Source organism: Phyllobates terribilis, unplaced genomic scaffold (genome assembly GCF_046119375.1).
Source record: "Phyllobates terribilis strain yellow unplaced genomic scaffold, ASM4611937v1 Scaffold_11__3_contigs__length_659146591, whole genome shotgun sequence".
NCBI lineage: Eukaryota > Metazoa > Chordata > Amphibia > Anura > Dendrobatidae > Phyllobates > Phyllobates terribilis.
In genome coordinates this window covers 600,386,688-600,399,468 of record NW_027362771.1, presented here as the reverse complement: position 1 = coordinate 600,399,468, position 12,781 = coordinate 600,386,688, and the positions used below count along the sequence as shown (strand labels likewise).

Genomic DNA, 12,781 nt, shown 5'->3' with positions numbered 1-12,781 from the left:
CATTTCCTTGTGGTCATTAAAGGGGAACTCCAGCAAATCCGCAGCTCTCACAATTTCTATGAGGGCACCAAAAATTCCCGCGTAGGCTCGATCACCAGTTCTTAGAGCTCCCATAGAAAGAGAGAGCATGGCCACCTCCACTTCTGACAGCCAACGCCCGCCGCGTACCACTCTCCTTCCCGCCGCTGCCACCCACGTCTATCTGACATGCTACAGAGACAGATTCGGGTCTCAGCGGTTGAAAAAGCATCATGGTGGTCGGGAGCGGTTTTGGAAGAAGAAATTCATGTCATCGTATCTGATCATTTAATTTTTGAAGGGGTTGACCACTTTCTGATCTCAAAAAAACGCGTAAACGTGTGTGCACTGGCGTGTAAGACACATCTGCCCATTGATATCGACAGATTCAGCTGACAGTCTAATGTGTATGGGGCCTCTGACTGATGATTGTCGGAGGAGATAAGGATCAGGATTGTCCGATTTCGGACTGTGAATCCTTTTGTTCTCTATGTGATAAGCCACCGCCAGAGATGTCTGGCAGCGGCTTTTTCACGGGGCACGCAGGCGCCATCAGCAGAGTGAGCTCCCTGGAGTATGGGAGAGGCGGGTGAATGAGTGGAGAGCTGTCTATATTGGATGTTGTTCAGCTGGGATATGTGGTGTATTTTCAGTCCAGCACACTGACCCTACTATGATCTAGTATCACCGTCTAATAAATTAAAGGGACATATAAGTGCGCTTTGTCATCTGCTTGTTTTCCCTCTATCTACATCCCCCCCCCCTCTGCTTTTGACAACTCTGGCTTCATAAAGGCAGACAAGGACAGAGATGGATGAAACACAAGCAGGTGGGAAGGTGCACTTAAACGTCTGACCACGGTGCACCGAGCGCCTGTACTTGGCTTGAAGTCATTCTGTCTTCCCTTTAAAGATTATTACATCTACAGTTCTGCTCAAAAGTTTATATACCCCGGCAGAATTTTTCCTTTCTTGGTCTTGTTTCAGAGAATATGAATGATAAAAAAAAAAGAACTTTTTCTCCACTCATGGCTATTGGTTGGGTGAAGCCATTTATTGTCAAACTACTGTGTTTTCACTTTTTAAATCTTAATAACAACCAAAAAACATCTAAATGACCCTGATCAAAAGTTCACATACCCTGGTGATTTTGGCCTGATAACTTGCACAGAATTTGACACAAATGAGTTTGAATGGCTACTAAAGGTAACATCCTCACCTGTGACCTGTTTGCTTGTAATCAGTGTGTGTGTGTGTGCATAAAAGCTGAGTAAGTTTCTGGGATCCAGACAGACTCTTGCATCTTTCATCCAGCCACTGACGTTTCTGGATTGTGAGTCATGGGGAAAGCAAAAGAATTGTCAACGGATCTACAGGAAAAGGTAGTTGAACTGTATAACACAGGAAAGGGATAGAAAACAATATTCAAGGAATTGATAATCACAGTTTGAACGCTGCTGCCTGGCATTAACAAATGGAAAATCAGGGGCTCTGTAAAAACCAAACCATGGTCATGTAGACCAACAAAAATTTCAGCCACAATTGCCAGGAAAATTGTTCGGGATACAAAGAGAAGCCCACAAATAACATCAGCTGAAATTCAGGACTCTCTGAAAACTAGCGGTGTGGCTGTTTCAAGATGCACAATAAGGAGGGACTTGAAGAAAAATGGGCTGCATGGTTGAGTCGCCAGAAGAAAGCCATTACTGCGCAAATGCCACGAAGTATCTTGCCTACAGTGTGCAAAACAGCACAGAGACAAGCCTGAAAACTTCTGGAACAAGGTAATTTGGAGTGATGAGACCAAAATTGAACTTTTTGGCCACAACCATAAACGTTACATTTGGAGAGAGGTCAACAAGGCCTATGATGAAAGGAACACCATTCCTACAGTAAAGCACGGAGGTGGATCGCTGATGTTTTGGGGATGTGTGAGCTACAAAGGCACAGGAAACTTGGTAAAAGTTGAAGGAAAGATGAATGCAGCACGTTATCAGCAAATACTGGAGGCAAATTTGCACTCATCAGCACGGAAGCTGCGCATGCGACATACTTGGACGTTCCAACATGACAACGATCCAAAATACAAGGCCAAGTCGACCAGTCATTGGCTACAGCAGAACAAAGTGAAGGGTCTGGAGTGGCCATCTCAGTCTCCTGACCTCAATATCATTGAGCCACTCTGGGGAGATCTCAAGCGCGCAGTTCATGCTAGACAGCCCAGGAATTTACAGGAACTGGAGGCATTTTGCCAAGAAGAATGGGCGGCTTTACCATCTGAGAAAATAAAGAACCTCATCCACAACTACCACAAAAGACTTCAAGCTGTCATTGATGTTAGAGGGGGCAATACACGGTATTAAGAACTGGGGTATGTGAACTTTTGATCAGGGTCATTTGGATGTTTTTGGTTGTCATTAAGATTTAAAAAGAGAAAACACAGTAGTTTGACAAGAAATGGCTTCACCCAACCAATAACTATGAGTGGAGAAAAAGTTGTTTTATCATTCATATTCTTTGAAACAAGACCAAGGAAGGAAAAATTCTGCCGGGGTATGTAAACTTTTGAGCACAACTGTATATGAATACATCACCAGAACTACCATCAATATATAAATAAATCAACAGAACCTCCATCAGTACAAGTATATCACCAGAACCATCATTAGTACAAGAATACATCACCTAAACCATCATCAGTATGTGAATACAGCATCAAGCTTAGTACAGCAACTAATTAGGTCAGCTCAGTCCCATATACAGTATTGAAAAATGACACCATGCTTACATATTAAGATTGGTCCTTTCCAATCCGGACCTTCTTCTTTTGCAGTATTAAGTCATAGTCCTGTCGCCTGAGCTTTGCGCATCTAACAGTTCTTTTGACCAGTTGGTGCGGATCTCACACGGATCTTCTCAGAAGTAATGGGTCTAAAAAAATGATATCTCCCAAAAATTAGGCCTAAGAAAAGGTTAGGTGTATTTACACTGCAGCTGATAACCGGAACCATCTAAACTGGCTGTCAATCACCTGCAGAAAACATTTGTTAGTCGGGTGAAATGATTTTTTTTTTTTTTTTTAAAGCTCGTTTAAATATCATTCTCGGCAGCTCATCGTCCTCTGTACACATGTGCTGCTGAGAACATTTCTATCATTTTTATTTATATAGCACCAACATATTCCGCATCACTTTACAATTAAGCGGGGACATGTACAGACAATAAATTCAATACAAGGTAAGACAGTTTAACTAGTTACATTAGGAGCGAGGTCCCTGATCGCAAGCGCACAGGACAATGTTACCGATCGTTCTGTGCACATGAAAATGCGGTGAACCGGTCTATACCCTAATAAACCGCTGATCAGCTTCATGTACCAGACCAGCGGTCGTTTAAAGGCCGTGATTGTAAATGCACCCTTAGAGGTGGAGTTTTTCTCCTCCCTTTCTTCTTCATCTGGTCCTGACTCCATGATGACTTTTCACAGCCGCAGCTCTTCTCTGCAGACTTTCATATTCTCTGGTTTTCTACACGACGCCCTTAAAAATAAAGTGTCATAAAATAACCGCCCATGCTGTGCCCCTGAATAAATAAGTGCCCCTCATTGTTCCTCTTGCAGCACATGACAACACTGTCCTCCCCTGTAGAATATTGCCTCTACACTATCCACCCCTATAGTATAACACAACCACACTGTCTGCCCTTGGGAACTATAAACCCCCACACCTTTCTCCTTACCGAGCCCACAATGCACCTTCTCGCGCCCACTCCGAATTATACCTCCTCTAACCCCACTCAAGGCTGGTCCCTTCTCCATACGGACTCCTCACCCATGCTGCACCATCTCCATACAGACGTCTGTCTGCATTGTGATGAGGTGACCTCATTGCACTGCATTCGGGCAGGGGGCAACGAGACCCTCCGACGCCTACTGGCAAATCTGGCTCTGCATAGATGCTATAGTAGAAGAGATGGAAAGAGTGCAGTAAGAAACAAGAGGCGACCAGGTCTTATGGTGGAAAATAAAACCACACACTCCGGTATAACTGCATAAAAAAAACAGAACAGAAGAGATTTCTTTTTATTTACAGAACCGTACCAATGTCGGACATAAGACCACGACCAGCCCGACCCCCGCCCGTCACACACGGCCAAGATAAATTAAGAGTTTACAAAAATATATATATATATATATATATATATATATATATATATATATATAAAGACACGAACATCCATCCTGTTCTTCTGTAAAAACGGCGGCACTCGCGAATTTGCAGTCCGCAACATTAGATAAAACCGTTTGCGGGTCCCGTATTCCCATGTCTGAGTCACAGAGGAGAAGAAGTCTTCACGCCCCCTTCCCTCCCATTGGTCCTGGGGTGAAGATATATATATATAAGGCAGCTTGGAATTGAGAAATAGGTGGAGGGGCTCAGCTGGTCACCGCCGCGTCCCCTGTGGCTTCATCGCCTCCCGCTCTGCACTCCTCGCCTTCCTCCATCATTGTAGACATATCCAGATCTTCCTCGTAATTGTGGGCATCTGGGGAGCAGCCTGTGCAGGACTGAAGAGGACAACACAGGGTTAATTAGACTAAAGCATGTAGCTGAGGGCTCATAGATAGGACATCACTAAAGGTAACACTTGTTACACTGTGGGGGGATATAACCGCCTCTTCAGATATCTAGACGGAGCCTCCCACTCACATCAAGGTGTTAACTCACAGTGATGTTGATGACGTGGGGTAATCGGCCCTTCCGGACCCAGGCGTGGACCTCCCCCAGCTCCCTCTTCTGCTCCTCGCTGAACCTCGGCTGGTTCCTTTGCAGCTGTCGAAGCTTCTCGCGATCTTCCTGCAGGACGCGCTCCAGGTCTCTGTAAAGAAGAAGAATTGACCGTAAGAAGGCACCGACCCAAGACCACATCCTGGCAACAAGCGGCCGTAGTCCAAGGGTCTAACCTCGATGGGAGCTGGTAGTACATCATGACTTTGTGGTCCGCGTTGGCCATCAGAAGCCAAAGAGGGTCCTGCATGACGTATCTGATCACTTTTTGCTCCACCTCTTCCCTCTCTGACTTTCTGACTCTGAGGTCCGTCTCCGAAGAGTCGATACTGCCAAAATATTTGCTGGTGTTGCTGCTCTCGCTGCTCCCTGGTGGGAAATTAGAAAAGACTTGATTGACTTTTTAGAACGTATGCACAAAGTATGGAAAGGGGTTAAGTCGTTTTCTCGGCTCGGGATCACATCTTGGCGCACAGTCCGTACATTAGACCGCTTTTTGGCTTTGCGCCACCTCCGGTTCAGGAGGTGCACAACATGCCATAATGGCCGAGTAACTTCTCCTGGCGATACTCACGGGTGCCACAAGCCGATGTGCTGCCTCCATTGGAGCCCATTGATCCCGAGGCAGCGGATCCGGTGCCAGACCAGGATTCCTCATGGAGAAGCAAATCCAGGAGATCACTGGAGCTGGAGAGCGCGTCGTTGTGCGATGAGGACTCTTGGAGATCACCCTGAGAGGGAGCGGAGTGAAGGTCACAGACGAGATGATGACCAGACAACCAAGAGGGGTCATCAGACAGGTGGACATATGAATTATATGTGAAAGCCTCACCATGCAGTTCTCGGGCTGCCCGTCGTCTTCTCTGTTCCCGGCCTTGGTCCCTCCAGTGGTTGCATTCCCAGAGACGCCTACTCCTTTGTTATCTTCTTCAGGCTCCCATTCCCCTCCAGGAGCAGTGGTGACTCCAGCTCCTCCACCGCTCGGATGTGGGAGCTCCTCCATCTGCAGCAAGTCTAACTGCAGCGGGGAGCTGCACCGTGACGGGAATAATCGCTGGGGAGGGGACGATGAGCGCAATGGAGGTGGGCATGTGGCCATGGGTTGTGCAGGAGGGGGAGCCGGAGTCAGAGGTGGAACTTCAGAAGCCACGGTTGGAGCGTCGGCCGTGGGATTAAAGGAAGGAAAGCCAGAGACTCCGGGATAAAAAGGAGGTGCTACTGGCGGAGGCTGGAAAAGATAATTGGGCAGCACCAGGGCTACGATGGGTGTGACAAGAGGGTATCTAGGGAGTGATGGTGCAGGCTCAGGAGCAGGGGCCCGGGGAGGAAACATGGGAAGAGGATAACTAGGAATGCCTGGGGGCGGAGGAGGAAGGAGTGGCGGCTCCTGATGAGGGGGTGTGGGAATGGTGCTCGGCGATGCCGGTTTGACTTGCTTCGGCCGCTTGGCTTTTGATTTCCTGCTTTTGCTCCGGCGTCCCCCTGTATTCGCATCTTCCTGCGATGGGGTTGGAGGGCTGTGAGCGGCGTGTTGCTGGTGGGAGATTGAAGCCTTAGTGCCTGTAAGATCAGGGGGAAAAAAAAAAAAAGTGAAAAGTATGAGAAACCGAAAAAGGCGCTCAAATAGAAAAATCAAACCGAAGCGAGAACTGACCTCTCTGAACACGCTGGCTTTGCTCGTCCCAAACACCAACAGGGATCGGCTCAAAGACCCGGATCTGGCTGAGATTGTGGACTCGGGTGAGGAAGGCCTGCTCTTCACGCTGCGTGTGGGCTGACAGAACCTCTTTGGTCAGGCCCAGCGGCCGTATTGGAGGTGCCGCCGGGCACGAGGGCTCTTCTAAAGGAACCATTTCGCCTGCGGATATTTGTCAGCAATAGATGAGATGTAGAAAAAAGGGATGAAACATGTTAGAACGTGTTCAATATGGAGGACACCACCGCACACTTATTACCACTGCCCCCACTCCACGGTATTAAGCCAGAGATTTACCCGAGTCTGGCGGCTTTTTGTCTCCTACATGGACGATCGTGCTGCTAAAGCTTCCTTGGCTGGTGATGGACACCACGCTCTCCGCCTTGCTGAGCGGTAATGGGGGCAGCGGAGCGAGAGGAGCGGACCCGACTGCGGAGGGTGTAGGAGGGGGAGGCAGTTCTGGACGTTGCCGTGGACCGTTCGAGGGGTCTGTAGAAACAAACAACCAGATGTATGAAACCTTTTTTTTTTCCACCCGAGTCTTCCCTGCTCCAGGTGTCCACATTCTCACCCTCTTTGTCGCTCTCTCCGGTTTTCTGCTTCTCTTCCTCAGAGGTTGAGGACGTGTAGGACGAGGAGCCGCATTTCCTTTTCACAGTGCTGGGCAGGTTACAGCTTTCCAGGTATCTAGAGGAGGTAGAGGAAGAGTAAGCGAAAAGGATGATGGAGGGGAATGGGACGATGCTGGAGGGGGACGGAGCATCGCTGGGGCGACCTCTCACCGGATGATGCTGTCTAGGCAGTTAATCTGCTGGTACGAGTAGTTAGAGGTCTCCTTCCGCGTCAGCTCCTCGGGGACACATGGAGGACGGCTGGGTGCAGTATCGGCCAGAGCATTGTCTACACCAGCGAGAACGGTGCGAGGAGGCGCGAGAGCTAAGCGAAAAGGAGCCGTGTAAGATAAAGTTTCATACAGACAGTGAACCCCACCGAAACTGCACCTACCCTGGAAATGTCCTCTGTGGTGCGGGCGGATCACCCGGGACCCCAAAAACATCTGCTGACCCTGACTCTTCACCTTATGCACGTTCTGACAGAACTCCTGAAATGTCATCTGCAATGGAAAAATACAAACATATCACTTTACCACCCTACAGTGGGCTGCAGCCCGCCGGCCAGGGGGAGGAGGCCGGGCCGCAGTACGCCGGCCAGGGGGAGGAGGCCCGGCCGCAGCCCGCCGGCCAGGGGGAGGAGGCCCGGCCGCAGCCCGCCGGCCAGGGGAGGAGACTCATAGCTAGTCTTTATCAATGGCCATAGGGTTGTGTGATTTCAGAGCCTCCCACTCACAGGTTTGGGGTCTGTCCCCTCTTCGATGATCATGGCGTTGCTGTCGGTGGATGAGGCGTTGCAGTGAAATGGCTCCTGGGAGGTGTTGCTGCCGCCGCTGCCGTTGCCGCCAGGATTGGTGTTGTGCACGGGCTTCAAGTTACAAGGAGGAAACGATTGAAGTTATTCATCCAGATGTCGCAAAACAGAAAACCAAAGCGCTCACAACGTCATGACCGGACTTGTCAGACTGCGGCTCCCGCTCGTGGCCAATGACGAGATGTCCACAGCCCCTGACAACTGAGTGCAAGCGGAGAGCCCCATAACACGTCTGTACCTGCATCAGGATCCGGTGGATCTGCTCGGAAAGCTCCTGAATATCAGGATCTAGTGATTTCATCTCTGCCCCTTTGGGGGCTGTAAAGACGTCTTCATTGAGCGGGCTCCTGCAGAAGAACAGTCGGGTGAGACAGTGCGGAAAAGAGGAGAAAGGATATGGGCCGCAACCTCGGAGGGAGGGAAGATCACTTACGTCCGAACTTTATGTCTTCCAAGTATGAAGGAAACTTTTCTGCTCCACGGATTCACAAAACTGCTCCAGCTGGTATCGATGGTGACGTACTCTCCAGAGCGGGCGCACAGACGAATGGGCGAGTGGTCAAAAGGCTGCCCCGCCTGCTGCAGAACTGGAAGACAACAGGTCAGTCATTATAGCGACCAGTGCCCTAATGGGTGGCCATACTAAGGGCGCCCACTGGACGAGCAGCAGATTTACCTTTCTTGTGTATAGCCAGCATGAGCGGCCGGTCCTCGGGATGGATGAAGAACAGGACTGGCATCCCGATGAGGTCCTGCGGGAGGTATCCAAGTAGAGGGACCGCTCTGCCACAAATAATGAGAGGGTGAGGCCGGTGATCGCAGGGACAGAGGACAAGGGTAGGGGGACAGAGGACAGGGTCTCATACGCTCACCTCTCATCCACCTCCTGGAACACGCAGCTTGGCGTATGTCTGGTGGTGAAGATCCTCTTATCTGGAGGGATGCGGGGGGCTGCAGACGACAGGCGCCGGTCACACAGGCAGAAAACACACCGGCTGTCCTCCCTCCCAAACCTCTTAAAAAATCCCATTGCTACTCTCCAGTCACATCCAAATCTGCATAGAAATTTCTGGCTTTAAAGCGCCATGCACTGCCGTAAGTGACTGACAAATGGTGGCTGCGGTTACGGGCCTCGGCACCTGATCCCGCGCCAGACGTGGAGACCAGGCACAGGGGGTGCGTATACAACATATGCCGGGAAGGGGTTAAATGCAGCTTTGGTTGTGACAGGAGAAGAAATAGTCACTTGGCATCAGTATAAGATTTTTTTTTTTTTTGGGGGGGGGGGGGGGGGAGGAGTAAGTTACCCTTTAAACCTTTAAGTTACCAGCGGGGCCCCCTGCCCACCCATGTCCCCATACAGCAAATGGCATCTCACCCTCGTATCCAGAGTGGATTTTCTCCGCGATCAGTAGACAGCACGGCTGCCCCTCTGCGTTGTCCGAGTCTCGCACCTTCATCAGGTACGGTGTGAGGCGGAATGGGTGATAGCGGAGATTCATATCCCGCTCTCGGCCCCCACTGAAAACACACACCTGCAATAAGACCAGAGCCGGGAGACCACAGCAAGAAAGGGGGGGGGGGCGCAACAGGGTGGAGGGGGCAGAGATGTGATACAACGAGGCGAAATGGAGACAGAGAGGAGGGCTGATAGGGGGCGTCTGTGTGCCCGCCGCCGCGCCAAGCCGGTCTGCAGGAGACTGGTGTGACCGGCGGTGCCCGAGAGCCAGTGCCCTCACATACAGTGTGCCGACACGCTGACATATGGACGCGTAACACACCCGCCGTGGTGGCACACTGTACTGCACCTGCCGCGGTGGCACGGCCTTGGAGAGGTGGGCTTACACACAGCGATCTGCAGCGGGGGCGAGGAGGAGAATGACGCAAGTGGAGTCAATATGGTAATTAAGGTCCTTTGTGTCATGGCAGAAGGAGACAGATTACATGAGGTGGGCGAGGAAGAGGGGCTTCCTGAGTGTGGGGGGATGGGGGCAGGTCTCTCCTGTGTATACAGCCTATATATGTACATGGCAGTGTGAATGACGTCCTCCCCACCCACTGTATATACTCCATACTGATCAGTCCCTCTACACTGTATATATAACAGGCCTGTGTCATCAGTATCTAGGGGCCGTGCGGTATAACGGGGGCAGCGCTTCTCTCCTCTCTGTATAGAAATTACTGAATCCATTTTCTACCATTCCCCAATTGTACAATACCCACCTGATCCGGCAGAACACAGATTTCTCCTGTGTGTAGTCCATGGAGGCCGACTCTGTAAAGTAAAGAGGAAAAGGAGAAATGGAAATTACCATAACAAGGCCTGAATCTAGATAACCACTAGGCCACCAGGACATTAGACCCATAGGGATGTTATCTTCCAGTTACACCAAGGAAAGTATTATTAATCCACTAGACCACGAGTTAAATTATTACAAACCCCCAGGGATATTAATCGGAAGCCAACTACAGCACTAGGCAATTTATTACAAACCACTAGACCACCAGGGAAATTACTGGTTAGGCACTTAGAGAAAATTATAACTAAGAAAATAAATTGGATCACCTACAACAGGGAAACCGAAAATAAAACCGCATGTGTGTGTCTGGACATAAAAACCCAAAACAGAGATATTTGGGCAAAGTAGATTTTGAAAGGTGGGGCTCAGACGGCACCAGCCGGGGGGGGAAGAGGCAGGGAATGTGGAGAACAGACATGGGCTTTACCTCCAGAGGTGCAGCTGCTCCACGATGGAAGGTGATAAGGTGCGGTGGATCCGTAAAACACGCTGACGTCCTGCGGAGCCAGGAACTCTGCAAAGATGGCGCCTTTGAACACGTCCCGTTTGCAGTGCAGGATCAGAGAGGCCTGGTCTGAGATGTACACGATGCGACCAGAGATGAAGGAGATCGCCACCGAGAAGGTGTCCTGTGAAACGGCACAGAAGAGTCATCACAAATGTTCCCTACTCCTCTCCCCATGTCATCCTCTGGAGGGCGCTAAGAGACCCGTATTAGGAGGGTTTCCTACCGTAACACAACGAGCTTCTTCGCACCTACCGGGTTTTTTAGGGTGAACTCGGACGTGACGCTCTCCACCTCCTCGATAGTGAAGCTGGACATGTCCAGGCTGCAGGGCTGCGATTCATCAATGGTCCATTGCTGGTAATATTCTTGATTGGCTGAGAGGAGAAGGAAATGGGAGTCAATATTTGGGAATATTTTAGGAAACACAAAAACGAATGCATAAACCCTACGAATCTCTGATGAATAAGAAAAATATACAGTAGAGCTCAAGGTCAATAAGCTGCTCAGAAAGCCCAACCGTAAAAAATGGTATCTTGTATTTCTTAGAAAATAAGATGTAAAGAGACAACCACAGCCCACGCGTTTTAGGTCAGATTGGCCAACACTATTAGTTGCCACGGCCCAAACACTGCTACACTCCACGTCTACTCACCTCGGACCTGTTTGACGCACGAGAGTGCATACTGGAGCGTAGCAAGGGTCCCCGATTTGCCTTTTCCCCTTTTTTCGGATGGGAGACGAATCTTCAGCTCTTTCAGGGCCTTCATCAGCTCTTTCTGGTTTTTCTCCCTGGCAGACTGCTCACTACTGCGGATAGAACAGCGGACAAGGAAACGGTGATGTGAGGGGGAATTGAAGAAGAAGAGAGGTCTTGTGATGACTCGAGGAGATACTGTGCACAAACATCACTGACTTCTTTCGTGCCTTACACTCAGCCGCCGGCAGCCTACTGGCATTGAGCCGCACGTGTCTTCAGCTACAAGTCTGAGAATTCCAGAGTGCATTTCGAGATCTCGGCTAAGCTGAATTGTGAATATGGCTCCGGATGTTAGGTTTGTAGACTTACCTGCAGCCGCTGGTGGAGGGATTGTCTTGCTCGGAGCTGGCGCTCAGGAGGCTGTAGGCAATGGAGCTGCTCGGAGGCGACAGGCTGTGAGAGTTTGTGCTATGGAAGGAGAGGACAATACATTGCTATACAGTTACGAAACCCAAGGGCCAACACTTGGCCAAACCCAAGGGCCCCAATGCCGGCCATCTGAGCCCCTGGCTCACCTCTTACTGCTCTCTGTGGCCTCCAGCATGGCGGAGTCCTTGCCATTGCCGCTGGTGCTGCTGTGGGAGCTGCGGCTTTGCCGTGACTCGTTCCCGTTAGATTCGTTGCCGCTGGAACCGTGGCTGTTCGTGTCGGTCTCATCTTGTTGGGTTCCTTCCATCTCCCGATTCGCCCGTGTTCTCCTCGCCCGCTCCCCAAGGGGAGGAGGTGGAGGTTCACAAGGCACATTCATCCCCTCCGTCTTCTCCAGTCACAAGCACGAGACCAAATGAAGAAAGGAGACGTTCTGCCGAGGAGAAGAAGGAAGCATGTGAGGACCTGGGCAGACACCGCCTCGGACACCGTGCACATTTCTACACTGCGGTATTACATCTTAATAATCCCAGGCGGTTATGTCACACCGCAGGCATCTGCCCCGATACTGACGTTACACAACACTGCACAGTGCCGGCATGACCCATATATAAAGCACAGGCTGCAGTATGGTGAGCGAGGACATTAATCTCCAGGGACAGGCGATGCGGACCCCCAAATATACCGTAGCGGAACACACCCATCAGCCACAACAACAAAACTACCGACAGATGACGTGAGCATCGATTGTCTCCTGCAGATGGAGCCTGTCAGGGCAGGGATCCAGGAGAGGCGGGAAAAGTGCATCTCCAAAACAGCAGGACTGGCGGGGGTTCATGGTATTAGATTATACTCTGCTACACAAAGCGCAGTATTATAGCAGTTATATCCTTGTACATAGGGGGCAGTATTATAGTAGTTA

General features: G+C 50.3%; 1 protein-coding gene across 3 annotated transcripts in view; it reads right to left on the bottom strand.

The window, feature by feature from the left end:
• Nucleotides 1-4,060: 4,060 nt before the first annotated feature.
• The window catches only part of PER1 (period circadian regulator 1), a 33,926-nt gene continuing 25,205 nt past the window's right edge, over nt 4,061-12,781 (bottom strand). For all 3 annotated transcript variants that reach the window (XM_073654456.1, XM_073654457.1, XM_073654458.1), the window contains exons 2-23: nt 12,006-12,292; nt 11,800-11,898; nt 11,386-11,540; nt 10,986-11,107; nt 10,653-10,854; nt 10,149-10,200; nt 9,304-9,446; nt 8,798-8,876; nt 8,602-8,708; nt 8,359-8,512; nt 8,164-8,272; nt 7,848-7,979; nt 7,506-7,614; nt 7,283-7,436; nt 7,072-7,187; nt 6,798-6,989; nt 6,459-6,662; nt 5,637-6,364; nt 5,379-5,535; nt 4,981-5,173; nt 4,745-4,895; nt 4,061-4,584 (exon numbers count right to left, since the gene is read on the bottom strand). In XM_073654456.1, coding sequence (XP_073510557.1) covers nt 4,453-4,584; nt 4,745-4,895; nt 4,981-5,173; nt 5,379-5,535; nt 5,637-6,364; nt 6,459-6,662; nt 6,798-6,989; nt 7,072-7,187; nt 7,283-7,436; nt 7,506-7,614; nt 7,848-7,979; nt 8,164-8,272; nt 8,359-8,512; nt 8,602-8,708; nt 8,798-8,876; nt 9,304-9,446; nt 10,149-10,200; nt 10,653-10,854; nt 10,986-11,107; nt 11,386-11,540; nt 11,800-11,898; nt 12,006-12,238 — 3,723 coding nt within the window. In that variant the 5' untranslated portion in view covers nt 12,239-12,292 and the 3' untranslated portion in view covers nt 4,061-4,452. The remainder of the gene's footprint in view (nt 4,585-4,744; nt 4,896-4,980; nt 5,174-5,378; nt 5,536-5,636; nt 6,365-6,458; nt 6,663-6,797; nt 6,990-7,071; nt 7,188-7,282; nt 7,437-7,505; nt 7,615-7,847; nt 7,980-8,163; nt 8,273-8,358; nt 8,513-8,601; nt 8,709-8,797; nt 8,877-9,303; nt 9,447-10,148; nt 10,201-10,652; nt 10,855-10,985; nt 11,108-11,385; nt 11,541-11,799; nt 11,899-12,005; nt 12,293-12,781) is intronic.